Raw genomic sequence first — 12,100 nt, 5'->3', positions numbered from 1 at the left:
ACACCTAACAATGGAACCATGACAGCAATCAGGATTTTGTGGTCTGGTCTTTCCTTTTCTCCTTCCGGAAAGGATAATTTGCAAGGTTGCAGGCCACTTGCATGGCCACACAATGCTTTGTTGTTTCTCAAAGCTTCTATTGTAGCATTTTGAAAGGCTCAGTTGTTCGGAATCGGACCCTCGAACTCATTATAAGACCCTCGAACTCATTATAAGATATATCAATGGATGTCAAGCTAGACATTCCATCGAATGGAGAGAAAATAGTACCTGAGAGTTTATTGTGGGAGAGATTTAACATTTCCAAGCTCCCTAAATTTTTAAACTGTGACAATATCTCTCCACTGAGCCTGTTTTGACTAAGGTCCAATCGAAGTTGAAGGTAAACTAGATTGCCAATTTGAAATGGAATGATTCCATAAAATTTGTTGTTGCTTAAATCAAGATATAATAAACTGGAGCAGTTCCCTATTTCTTTTGGTATGTTTCCACTCAAACTGTTTGTTGACAAGTCAAGATATATTAGGCTGTTTAGCCTTCCAACTTCTAATGGTAAACTGCCAGAAAGTTGGTTGTCACTCAAGCTAAAATTTAGCAAGGATGTCAACTCACCAAATTCCATAGGAATTTCTCCCACCAGGTAATTTGAAGAAAGATCAAGTTGACCCAGTTGAGTTAACATCCCAAGCTCTGGAGGTATCTTACCAGTAATATTGTTGCCAGCCATCTATAGAGCTTGCAAGTTTTGGCTCGATGAAAGTTCACCATGCAATTGATTATTGCTCAAATCAATGTAAATCAGATTCTCATAAAACCCGAAGTCTTCTGATAAGTTTGCTACAAGTTGGTTATTTTCAAGTCGAACTCTAACTAAGCTTGTGCAGTTTTTGAAGCCTTTCGGAATAAGACCTGTGAAATGGTTGTTATGAGCAGTGATTTTTTCTAGTGATCCACTCATGCATAACCCTTGTGGCAGACTACCTGAGAATTGGTTATTTGACGATTGTAAGCTAACCAATTCCGTGAGATTTCCTATTTCTCGAGGGAGTGATCCAGAAAGTTGATTTTCCAGCAGGTTCAAACTGGTGAGCTTCTGTAGGTTTCCAAAATTGGAAGGGATGCGTCCAGTTAGATTATTGAAGGGAATTTGTAGGTCAACCAGACTTGTCAAATTTCCTATTTCTAGAGGAATTATACCAGAGAGTTGATTCTGAGGGAGGTATAAAATGGTTAGGTTTCTCAATTTCCCTAAAGAGGAAGGGATTGAACCATTGAGATTGTTCAGAGGTAAGTATAGAGCAGTAAGTGACTTCAAATTTCCTATTTCTTCAGGGATGGAACCAATTAGATGATTATTTTCCAGGCTGAGCGACCTGAGCTTTGTTAAATTTCCAATTTCCTTGGGAATGAAACCTGAAAGTTGATTTTGGTACAGGTATAGAACGGACAGATCTCTCAACTTTCCTATAGATGTGTTGAAATTGTATATTGGCATTAGCTTTAATGAGTGTACAATGGTGCTCTTATATAGAGATTACAGTTATTGAGTTATAGACAAACTCTATGATCACATGTGGGAGACTCAAACTCTAATAGTAATGGGGTAGGACTCTGTTAACATCTGTGAGTAATGGATAGAAAGTCTATTATCACATGTGAGAGTCCTATTCCAACTCTGCTGTCTCATGACGTAGTCTTAGACTGCAAGTAGTCTCTAGAGTTTGTGATCATTGAAAATGCCTACAATGTAGGAGAGGTTGTTGAGTGTGAGTATGACTCTAGAGGTTGAGTTTGAGTGGGATGCTAACTGTCCTGATACACCCCTCAAGGTGGGGATTTGAATGGTCGAATCCGTAGCTTGTCCCGTAGAAAGGAGAACCATGTAGAGCTGAGAGCTTTGGTAAGGATATCGGCTATCTGGTCATATGTTGAAATTGTATATTGGCATTAGCTCCATTGTGACAATAGAGCGTAGACAAGGACATATGTGACAACAGAGCCCTGCATGTAAATAAACAGTGATGTGTCGGTTTGGGATGACCGAAAATCGGAGCGAGTGAGGAACTCAGTTAACCTGTGAAACCAAGCCCTAGGAGCCTGTTTGAGCCCATAAAGGGACTTGTGGAGGTGACAGACATGATTAGGGCGCAGGGCATCTTCAAAACCCTAGGGTTGAGCCATGTAGACTTCCTCAGATAGAATACCATGCAAGAATGCATTCTGAACATCAAGCTGACGAACAGCCCCTCCGTTAGATATGGCCAAGGAGAGGACCGTTCGTATGGTAGTAGGTTTGATGACAGGGCTAAAGGTCTCATGATAGTCAAGACCAGGTTGTTGATGAAATCCTTTAGCAACTAAACGGGCCTTATAGCGCTCAAGGGAGCCATCTGCCTTCCGTTTGATGCGGTACACCCACTTGCAGCCAACCAGATTCACAGTTTCCCTGTAAGGCACAAGAGACCAAGTACCATTACGTAATAAAGCATTAAATTCATCAGACATAGCAGAACGCCAATGAAGAACCTTGTGGGCCTGGGAGAAGCATGTAGGTTCAGCCGGGTCAGGTGAGGTGATGGTAGAGAGGGTCAGGGGGTCAGCATAGAGATCGTGTAGGGTTCTGGTGTGACGGGGTGGGGTGGTAGAGGAGTCAGGGTTAGGTGAGGTGAGAAAGGAGGGGATATGGGAGAGGGTGGTTCGGGTAGGGGCGGTTCTTGGGTGGCAGGGAGAGGGATGGGTGGGTTTGGGAGGATAGGCGGAGGGCTAGGGTGAGGTTGAGGGGTAGGTATATTAGGTGCAATGCCCCACGGGGGAGGGGTAGAAGGAGGGGGTTGGATTGAGGAGGATGATGGTGTAGTGTGAAATGGGAAAGTAGATTCGTCAAATCTGACATGGCGAGATATGTAGATACGACGGGTGATGAGATTCATACAACGATAACCATGATAGGAAGGGCTATATCCTAAGAAAACACATGAGGTAGAACGGGGTTCAACCTTGTGATGATTGTAAGGATGGAGCCATGGATAACAAAGGCATCCAAAGATTTTTAGAAAATAGTAGTCCGGAGAATTGCCTGTAACTAACTGATGGGGGGATTTGTTATCTGTGACAGAGGAGGGCATGCGATTGATGAGAAAGACCACGGTTTCAAAGGCATAATCCCAATAAGCCTGGGGAACAGCTGCATGGGATAGTAGGGTAATCCCAGTTTCAGTAATGTGTCTATTACGACGTTCAACTGTCCCCTGTTGCTCATGAGTATGAGGGCAAGATAACCTGTGTTGGATGCCCAACTTGGCAAAGTAAGATGGGAGAGTACGGAATTCTCCCCCCCAATCAGTTTGAATGGCCTTGATGGAGCGAGAGAATTGACGTTCCACCAAGGCCTGAAAAGTACGAAAGGCAGAGTAAACATCAAACTTCAACTTTAAAGCAGTAAACCAAATATATTTAGTATGATCATCAATAAATATAACAAAATAACGATTCCCATTTGAAGAAACTCAACTTTAAAGCAGTAAACCAAATATATTTAGTATGATCATCAATAAATATAACAAAATAACGATTCCCATTTGAAGAAACTGTGGGGTGGGGGCCCCATACATCACTAAAAACCAAATCCAAACGAATGGAACTACGAGTACTAGTTTCACGTAGTGACAATCTACTAGCTTTGCCCATTTGGCAAGCAAAACATAAAGAAGGAGACTTCACGAACTGATGACCAGGTAACATAAGACGAAGGACACGTTCATGAGGGTGCCCTAAACGATGATGCCAGCGACTGAAAGATGAGGTAGGGGCCAGATTGGCATAAGGTGACGCTGGAACGGAATAGAGACCATGCTTAATGTGTCCAGTGAAGAGGGTTTGATTGGTCTTCAGATCCTTTACAGAGAAAAAAGGAAGAGTGAAACTCAGAGTAAACATTATAGTCATGGCAAAATTGCTGAACAGATAACAAAGAACAAGTGAGAGTGGGAACATGTAAAATAGTAGAAAGAGAAAATGAACGAGAGGGAGAAGAGATGGAAGCAGTGCCTATTTGAGATATAGGAAGAGCCTTACCATTACCAACCACAAGTTGGTTATTACCTGTGTATGGATCATAGGTGGAGAATTGGATTAAGTCAAGGGTGGAATGGTGGGTGGCTCCAGTATCAGGGATCCAAGAGGTGGTGAAGGATTGTGAAGGTGTGGCGTGATGGGGTGGAGGTGCGATGGTAGGGGGTTGAGGGGTAGGGAAGGGTGTAGTATGGTAAGCGTTGGGTTGAGGTGGGGCCGATTGTAGGGATGGGGAGGGGTAGGTAGAATGGCAGCTCTGGTAGGTCCCTATGGGCGGTAGTAGCAAGTGTCTGTCTGATGATTAGTGCGTCCACAGATTGTGCATGGATTGTGAGCGAATGCATTAGAGCAACCAAATCCACTAGCACGACCACGACCACGGCCTCGAGAGGAGCTTGTACCATGACCACCAGTGGAAGGAAGACCACGACCTTGGTGAGTGACATGGGCTGATGCATCGATGGCAGGATCAACAATGGGAAGGTGTGAGTGCAAAAGGTTCTCGTGACTCATAAGGAGACCATGCATGTCGGTGTAGGAGATGGGCTCCTTTTGTGCCATCATAATGGAGGCATGGGCTTGATATTTAGTGCGTAGGGCCCGGAAGATGTGGATGTTAAAGTCTTCTTATAGGAGGGGCTTCCCTGCAGTAGCTGGCTCATTGGAGAGATGCTTGGCTCGATGGAGAAACTGAGTAATGGTCTCATCTGGTTTGTGAACCAGATTTTGAAGAGAGACGTTGAGAGAGAAAATCCTGGTTGTAGCTGGAGAACTGAATGCAGCATGGAGTGCATCCCAGATCTCTTTGCTAGTGGTCCGTTCAACTGCTAATGAAAAGGCTTCTTCAGAGAGAGAGGCGATGAGAAGGCTCATAATAAAGGCATCTTGTTCACGCCATGCCTTGGTTTTGATAGGGTCTTGAGGGCAACGATTATCACCGGTGCCATAGTCGAAGAGGCGTTGGCCAGTGAGATACTGGTACGACCTGTGTGCGCCAATAAACATAGTTCTTAGATGTGAGCTTTAGAGATATCATATGATGAGCACCAGATAGGGATGTGGGAGTTGGGGATGGTTCGGCCATAGTAGAAGAGGGAGGAGGAGGGTGCTCGGTGGAGCTTTATGCGGCTCTTGATACCATGTTGAAATTATATATTGGCATTAGCTTTACTGAGTGTACAATGGTGCTCTTATATAGAGATTACAGTTATTGAGTTTTAGACAAACTCTATGATCACATGTGGGAGACTCAAACTCTAATAGTAATGGGGTAGGACTTTGTTAACATCTGTGAGTAATGGACAGAAAGTCTATTATCACATGTGAGAGTCCTATTCCAACTCTGCTGTCTCATGAGGTAGTCTTGGACTGCAAGTAGTCTCTAGAGTTTGTGGTCACGGAAAATGCCTACAATGTAGGAGAGGTTGTTGAGTGTGAGTATGACTCTAGAGGTTGAGTTTGAGTGGGACGCTAACTGTCCTGATAAGATGTAGGGATTGAACCAATGAGATTGTTTTCATACAAAGAGAGATCATGTAGTTTGCTCAAATTACCTAGAGATTCAGGTATGAAACCAGAGACGTTGTTGGAGTACATGGTCAGAATAGTAAGGTCTTTCAATCTTCCCATACCGTAAGGTATTGATCCACTGAAATGATTCTGATCAAGAAACAAGATTTTAAGAGTGGTAAGTAAGAAGATTTCAGTTGGAACTAATCCAGAGAGCTGATTCATGGACAGATCAAGGTAGTTGATAACCGAAAGGTTAGCAACGTTGGATGGAACAGTGCCAAGGAATGAATTATTAGTGAGATTGAGACTTGTAAGAGCAGAAAATGAAGGAAAGGGGAAGTTCTCAACCATACCTTGTAAGCCCATACTTGGTAAGATAATTTCAGTGATGATTCCCCTTTGATTGCAAGCAATTCCAATCCAACCGCACCATGGGTCAGATCGCAGAGAGGAATTAGTTGCATTAGGATGAGGTAGTGTCCATGAATGGAGAACAGATTGGCTTTGGTTGTTGAGAGTATCTTTCCATTTGAGGAGAGCATCAGCTTGGTCTACGGTGCCAGTGCTGATGAAATTGAAGGCATAGGAGTTGGAAGAAGTAAGGAGCAGATTGAAGAACAGGAAGGATAGGAGGCAGAAAGCCATGTTTGTGGTTGCCTTCAGCGATTCAAGAGTAATGGGAGCTTTACAGTACAAAAATGAGGACACACCCGCCCTCTTTCCCATTCTTATCTTCTACTCAACGGAAGCGTGGAATCTTCTAACTTGCTCTGTTGGGTCGAAAGGAAAATAGAGGATCTGGAGAAGTCGAAACTTTAGCCATCCTTGAAAGTATTCGGAAAGCTGGAAATGTAGGACTAATGGAGGACTTCATTTTCTTATCAGCGATGCATAATTGACTATGGAACTAATGGAGAGGAATGATTTGTCTCTGGAAGTTATATTAGTGGCCCATTTATTCTCTTTCTTCCACGTAAAACCAATCAAATAAATCTTCAATGGGAAGATTAAACAACTGTATGGGGAGCGAGGGGATAAGTAGGGGTAAGCACAAGGCACTAGAGGATGCCAGAGATAAGCAGTGGGTTACAGAGTCGCAGCAGGCAGAGAGAGAGAGAGGTGCTATGGCGTTGGCAGTGGAGATGTGGTGGATGGATTGAACGTTTGAGAATATTTCTCATCTCATTCAACAGTCAATAGAGTGTAGATCTCTCTTCCCCTCTCTCTAACGGATACTCATGTATGCTCCCCCATTTGCGTAGGTGATAGCATGGAGGCCACACAACCAGGTATATTTCTTCATCCCAGATGTATATTAGGCAAAAGTTTCTATGACCAGTTTCATTGGTGTTGGATGAGGACAAAGAAGGCCGAAATGACTTAACCACCCCCTTCCTCTCTTTTTTTTAGGATAAATAAGAGTACTTTCTGTGAGGGACTGTGGCCCTGCACCAACGAAGGGCTCAGTGGGAGCACAATAGGAAATATCAACAGGATAAACATTTCTACTATTACTTGGAAACATCTAACTTGCTTTGTTAGGTCATCTTTCTCGAGTCAAGGAGTAGTTTATGGGTATAGGAACATCAATCCTTAGAAGTATGTACTAGGAAAGCTGGAAATAGAAAACTAGTGGAAGACTTCATTTTCTTGATCAGCGATGCACAATTGACTGTGGAGCTACTGATGAGGAATGATTTATCTCTTGAAGTTATATTAGTTGCCCATTTGTTCTCTTTCTTTCCACTTACTACTAAAAAGGAATGATTCTTTTCTGGAAGTTAAATTAGTCGCCCATTTGTTCTCTTTCCTTCCACCAAAAATTCAGACTTTCTCGTTCACTCCTGACATGACACATATTAGTGGCCTGGCCAAGCCAATATGAAATATGAAACTGAGTTCGAGAAAAAAAAAAAAAAAAAAAAACCAGACTTAAATTTCGTAATAGTGGTGGAGGAGTTTTTGTTTCGTCGGAAGCTTGGTCTAGGGAAGGCTCCTAGACCTCCCAAAACGTATGACTGGGGTAATGGCGGGAACATTGATCCGTGAGAAAGCTTGGTCTAGGGAAGGCTCCTAGACCTCCCAAAACGTATGACACGGGTGACGGCGGGAACATTGATCCGTGAGGTTATTAATGTAAATTTGTATCATGGTTTTCTTGATTTTTGTTTGTTCCTGTTTGTAATGTTAAGCACTTTTCCTTTGTGTAGATTCTATTTCAATGGGCAATTGATGAGCCGATCAGCCAATATGTCTTGCTTTTACTATTATATCGAGAGTTACTCCACATATTACTTAACGTTAAATAGATGGTAGATTTGTTTCTCTTTTGTTGAATCTTTTTCATGACTTGATAGAGTATTTGATAAACCAATAATTGTTTGAGTTTATTAATAATTTTCTGGTACATACTTCATCTCGCTTCTTTGAAAATAAATTTTGTTTGCTCCTAATGGTCTTATGAATTGTGTCTTAAAGGCTTGGAATAGGAAAGTTTTTGGCCATATCTCTCCCTAGTGTTTGTCTTTTTTTTTTTTTTTGATAAGTAACTTTATGTATTGAATAAGAGAAAGAATTACAAAAAGAAGCAACCTCACCCACCCCTTTAGACAGACCTAAAGAGGGGTAAATAAATCCCTTAACAAGTAGGACATGCCCTGCAAACTACCATGTAAAAGATTATACAACCACTTCTCCATTACATTACTTTCTAAAATAAATAGTGCGGCTGGCATCCAAGTCCACAAGACTTTGCAAGTCTTGAGGAAAATCTTCGGGCCGAATATGAGCTTCACCATTTGTTGTATTATATATAGCCATAAAGTTAGCTGGACTATTGCTCTCCCTCCACACATGTCTGATCTCTTTCCTTCCAAATTCCTTTAGCAAATGTACAATCTTGCTTTTAAAAGTTTGGATTTCAACCTGACCATTTATGCTATCCACAACTACCTTTGAGTCCGATCTAACTGATATGTGTAAAAGATTCAATTTTTTACATAAATCAGCCGCTTTTAGCATTGCCATGAGCTCCATATATAAAACTGACCTTACTACCTCCTTTCCTGCAAAAGCCAGAATCGGTTGTCCACTACTATCCCTTATAATTCCACCATAACCTGTCATATCATGTATTAGAGAACCATCACAATGGAGTGCCCACATTTTATCTGATGGAGGCACCCATTGACAAGTTCGTGGGAATATACTAGTCCATGTAACACCCAATCTCCAATTGTTCACCAAAAACTGATTTCTACTATTGCAAACAGTTTTGACCCCAATAGTCTTACACCTATTTGTCACATCATCCATAATACAAGATACAATCTGGTCCTTAGTTCTTACCTTTCTTTTAAATATTATTGCATTCCTTTCCTACCATACATGCTGAATTGTAGCACATATGGCTAACCTTCCAACAACCTTAACTAGTGTTTGTCTATTACTACTAGTTATCCTCAACCATTGGAGAGTATATATTACTAGACCTTGTACAGCAAGCAGGTTACAAGAGAAAAGGAAAGTCAATCTTACGTAATAGGAATGAGTTCCAAAAGATTGCAAATCCTATCATTAAGACCTGTACATATCTTGTGAACTGCTCAAGGATGATACACACGGTTAATTAGCATTCAATACACCCCGTCAAGGTGAAGGTGCAAGGGAGCCGTTCTTCATCTTGTCCGTTCGAAAATGAAACTAAAACCGAAACCAAAACCGTGTAGAGGAGTCTTTTTTTTCATACGTCCTAATGAACTCCCCAATGGGACTTTACTCTTGCACACTAAAGAAGAAGGGGGAATGATAGGGAGTGGGGGAAACACTAAATACAAACTCACAAACCCATGTGACAGGAGTCCAACTCCTGACCTCCTAGTGTCAGTGCTCATTATGTTGGCGAGTTGATCAATGGAGGAGATGAACTGAATATTGAGCTTGGGTTTGGTAAACTTGTCCCAACAAAATGGACATCAATTTCAACATGCTTGGTGCCATGCCGAAGGTGGAGTTGGTAGGTTGTTCTAATGATTTCCGGGTTTGTCTTTTTTGTAATTCCTTTTATTTTATTTTATTTTTCCTCTTTGACTTTAATAAAATTATCTTAAAAAAAAAAAACACTGAATTTGCGGATATATACTTAGCATACAAATATTGTTAGACTCACCCTAAGACAGGGGAATGTGGAAGACCAAGCTTGTGAAACAAGGAGTGTAGCCACGTGAGTTTTGTTGTGGCATCAGCAAGGGCCTTATCATCAGTAGAAGCTCTAGCAACCGTCTTCTGCTTACTAGATGTAAACAGAAACAGTTATCCATTTCTCTATGGAGTCTGAATATAAAGTATTGGCGGATGCATCAACTGAAATCTTGGTTGGAATCTCTTCTTGAGGAGCTTGGTATGATAATATTGAGGGGACATATATTTCCACTAATCCTGTATTTCATGCTCGTACCAAGCATTTGCATATTAACTTCCATTTTGTATGTGATAAGGTTTCAAAAAGAAAATTTATGGTTCAATTCATTTCCACCATGGATCCAGTGGTTTCAGTTTTACATAAGAAGTTGAAGATTCGCTCCCTTGATTCCTCAACTTGATGGGGTGTATTGACTAATATTGATTTACCATCTTGAGAAGGGAACTCAATATTCGGTCTAGCCAAAGATCTCTCTAAAACGCCCCACTTACCTTGTCACGTATAGCTATGTTTTCCCTCGTATATAGTCTTCTTATTGATCAACAAGTCTTTCCTAATTTACAATATACTCTCTTTGTACAATATAACTCTTCTTCAAGTCAATGAATATGAAACCATGAATTGATAACCAGAGGTTACCAAAAAGAAAAATTTGATAACCAGAAAGCACCAGCGACTTAGGCGGTGAAGGGTACTACGGGATTTGGAGCTATGGAATTGAAAGCTTCTGCGTTGTTGAAAACAGTATAGTTACATTATCTCCAGTTTCGCTGCTTTGGGCATTGCTGTATGAGATACCATCTTTTCCATTTTTTTATTATTAACTAATAATTATGTAGCCTCTTAACTAAGCATGTAGCCTCTACTAGGGTCACCACACTTTGGCCAGAGCCTCCTTATTTTATTTATGAGGATATTTCCAGGCCAGGGATGTAATAGGAAAGCTTCGGTTTAGATGTATCTGAGGTTATTGAGTCGTTTCAGGCCTCCCTGCTGCTGATGGCATTGCCGAAGGTGGGAGGTGGCCTGCATGGTATTAGTTCTTTTGGACAGTTAGGGCCCATTTGATAACTTTTCAAGAAACGTGTTTCTGCCGTTTCTATGTCCAGAAATAACAGAAATAGAAGAAAAAGTTTTTGATAAAATTGTTTCGTTTCACTTGTTTTCAGAAATTGAAATTGAAATTTCTACCTATTTATGGTTCAAAAAACGACCCAGGCGAAACAAGTTCTACTTGTTGCCGTTTCTGGAAACGACTCGTGACCATTCTTTCGCTGGTTACTATCGACTTCCAGAAATATGACTTATCAAACACCTTCAATTCTGTTTCTGTTTCTAGAAAAGAAAATTTATGTTTCTTTGAAACGTTATCGAACGGGCCCTTATTTTGTCATGTTATTTCTTTGTAATTCTCTCATTCTTTTTAATGAAATCTATTTATTGATCTTAAGTAAAAAAAAAAAAAATGTTAGATTTACTGAGCCAATATATCATTTTCTATTTGAAAGCAGAGAAATCATTTCATATAAAGAAAAGAGAAATAGAAGAAGGATGCTTGTGTACACTTCGATGATGGGCTCAGAAAACATTTTCCTTTTTCTTTGTATCAGTCCTTTTGGCTGATGAGTTGAAGGGAAAGTTCTATCTCAACTTTATACAATCATATATATATATATATATATATTTATCTGTTCTTTATTTTGTAACGTTAAGCTTCGAGTTTCTTAGTAAGATTTTAGGCATTCATCCCACTCCGTCGCAAAATAAAGGGATGAAAGACAACTGCTACATGGTCAATAAATTAAAGCTTTCATAAGGCTTTTTCTTTGTAAAACATTCTGTTTGTACTGAATGAAAAAAGAAAAAAGAAAAAAGAAATAAATAAAGTAAATATTTTTCTTTCTCTATCATCTTTACAATGACCATTAGATGCATATTTGCTGTAACTATAACCACCAGAGTGTTTTGAAATAGGATACAGAATATGGCCTAAATCACGGCTTTAGGCATGGGGATCGAATCAGCCAAATCAGTTGATTAGAGGTCAATTGATTGTGTTGGAGTATCGGATCGATACGAGAAAATAAAAGATCAAAGGGTTAAAAGATTAAAGGGTTTTTTTCCTGCCTCCTTCCTTGATCAGAGAGCTCATGTTGCTTACTACTCGAGAGAGTTGTTATAATCTCATAGATAAACACTAACAGTAGCCGTAAGTGCATATGCTGCCTACTTAAAAACATATGAGGCCTAGCCAACCGATTCCATAAGTATGATAAAGATTGTAAGTACCTTGATGTGGGGCAATGGCAACATCAA

General features: G+C 40.6%; 1 protein-coding gene across 1 annotated transcript; it reads right to left on the bottom strand.

Annotated features, from left to right (window-relative positions):
* Nucleotides 1-727: 727 nt before the first annotated feature.
* Nucleotides 728-6,339, bottom strand: LOC122067552 (MDIS1-interacting receptor like kinase 2-like). Its single transcript, XM_042631386.1, has 2 exons — nt 5,625-6,339; nt 728-1,464 (listed from the first exon to the last, which is right to left on the bottom strand). Exons 1-2 carry the CDS (start codon nt 6,307-6,309, stop codon nt 728-730), a joined length of 1,422 nt encoding a protein of 473 aa, XP_042487320.1. The 5' UTR covers nt 6,310-6,339.
* Between the last annotated feature and the right edge of the window lie 5,761 nt (nt 6,340-12,100).

This window comes from Macadamia integrifolia, unplaced genomic scaffold (genome assembly GCF_013358625.1).
Source record: "Macadamia integrifolia cultivar HAES 741 unplaced genomic scaffold, SCU_Mint_v3 scaffold2972, whole genome shotgun sequence".
In the NCBI taxonomy this organism is placed as follows: Eukaryota; Viridiplantae; Streptophyta; class Magnoliopsida; order Proteales; family Proteaceae; genus Macadamia; species Macadamia integrifolia.
The sequence above is the reverse complement of the archived record's forward strand: the minus strand, read 5'-3'. Positions and strand labels throughout refer to the sequence as shown.

What these genes read in the sequence shown, in the direction of transcription:
- LOC122067552 (XM_042631386.1), bottom strand. Translation starts at nt 6,309, where the DNA reads ATGGGAAAGAGGGCGGGTGTGTCCTCATTTTTGTACTGTAAAGCTCCC. An exon ending in TTTCATACCTGAATCTCTAG is followed by an intron (nt 1,465 to 5,624) that starts GTAATTTGAGCA and finishes ACACATCTATAG; the next exon opens with GAAAGTTGAGAGATCTGTCC.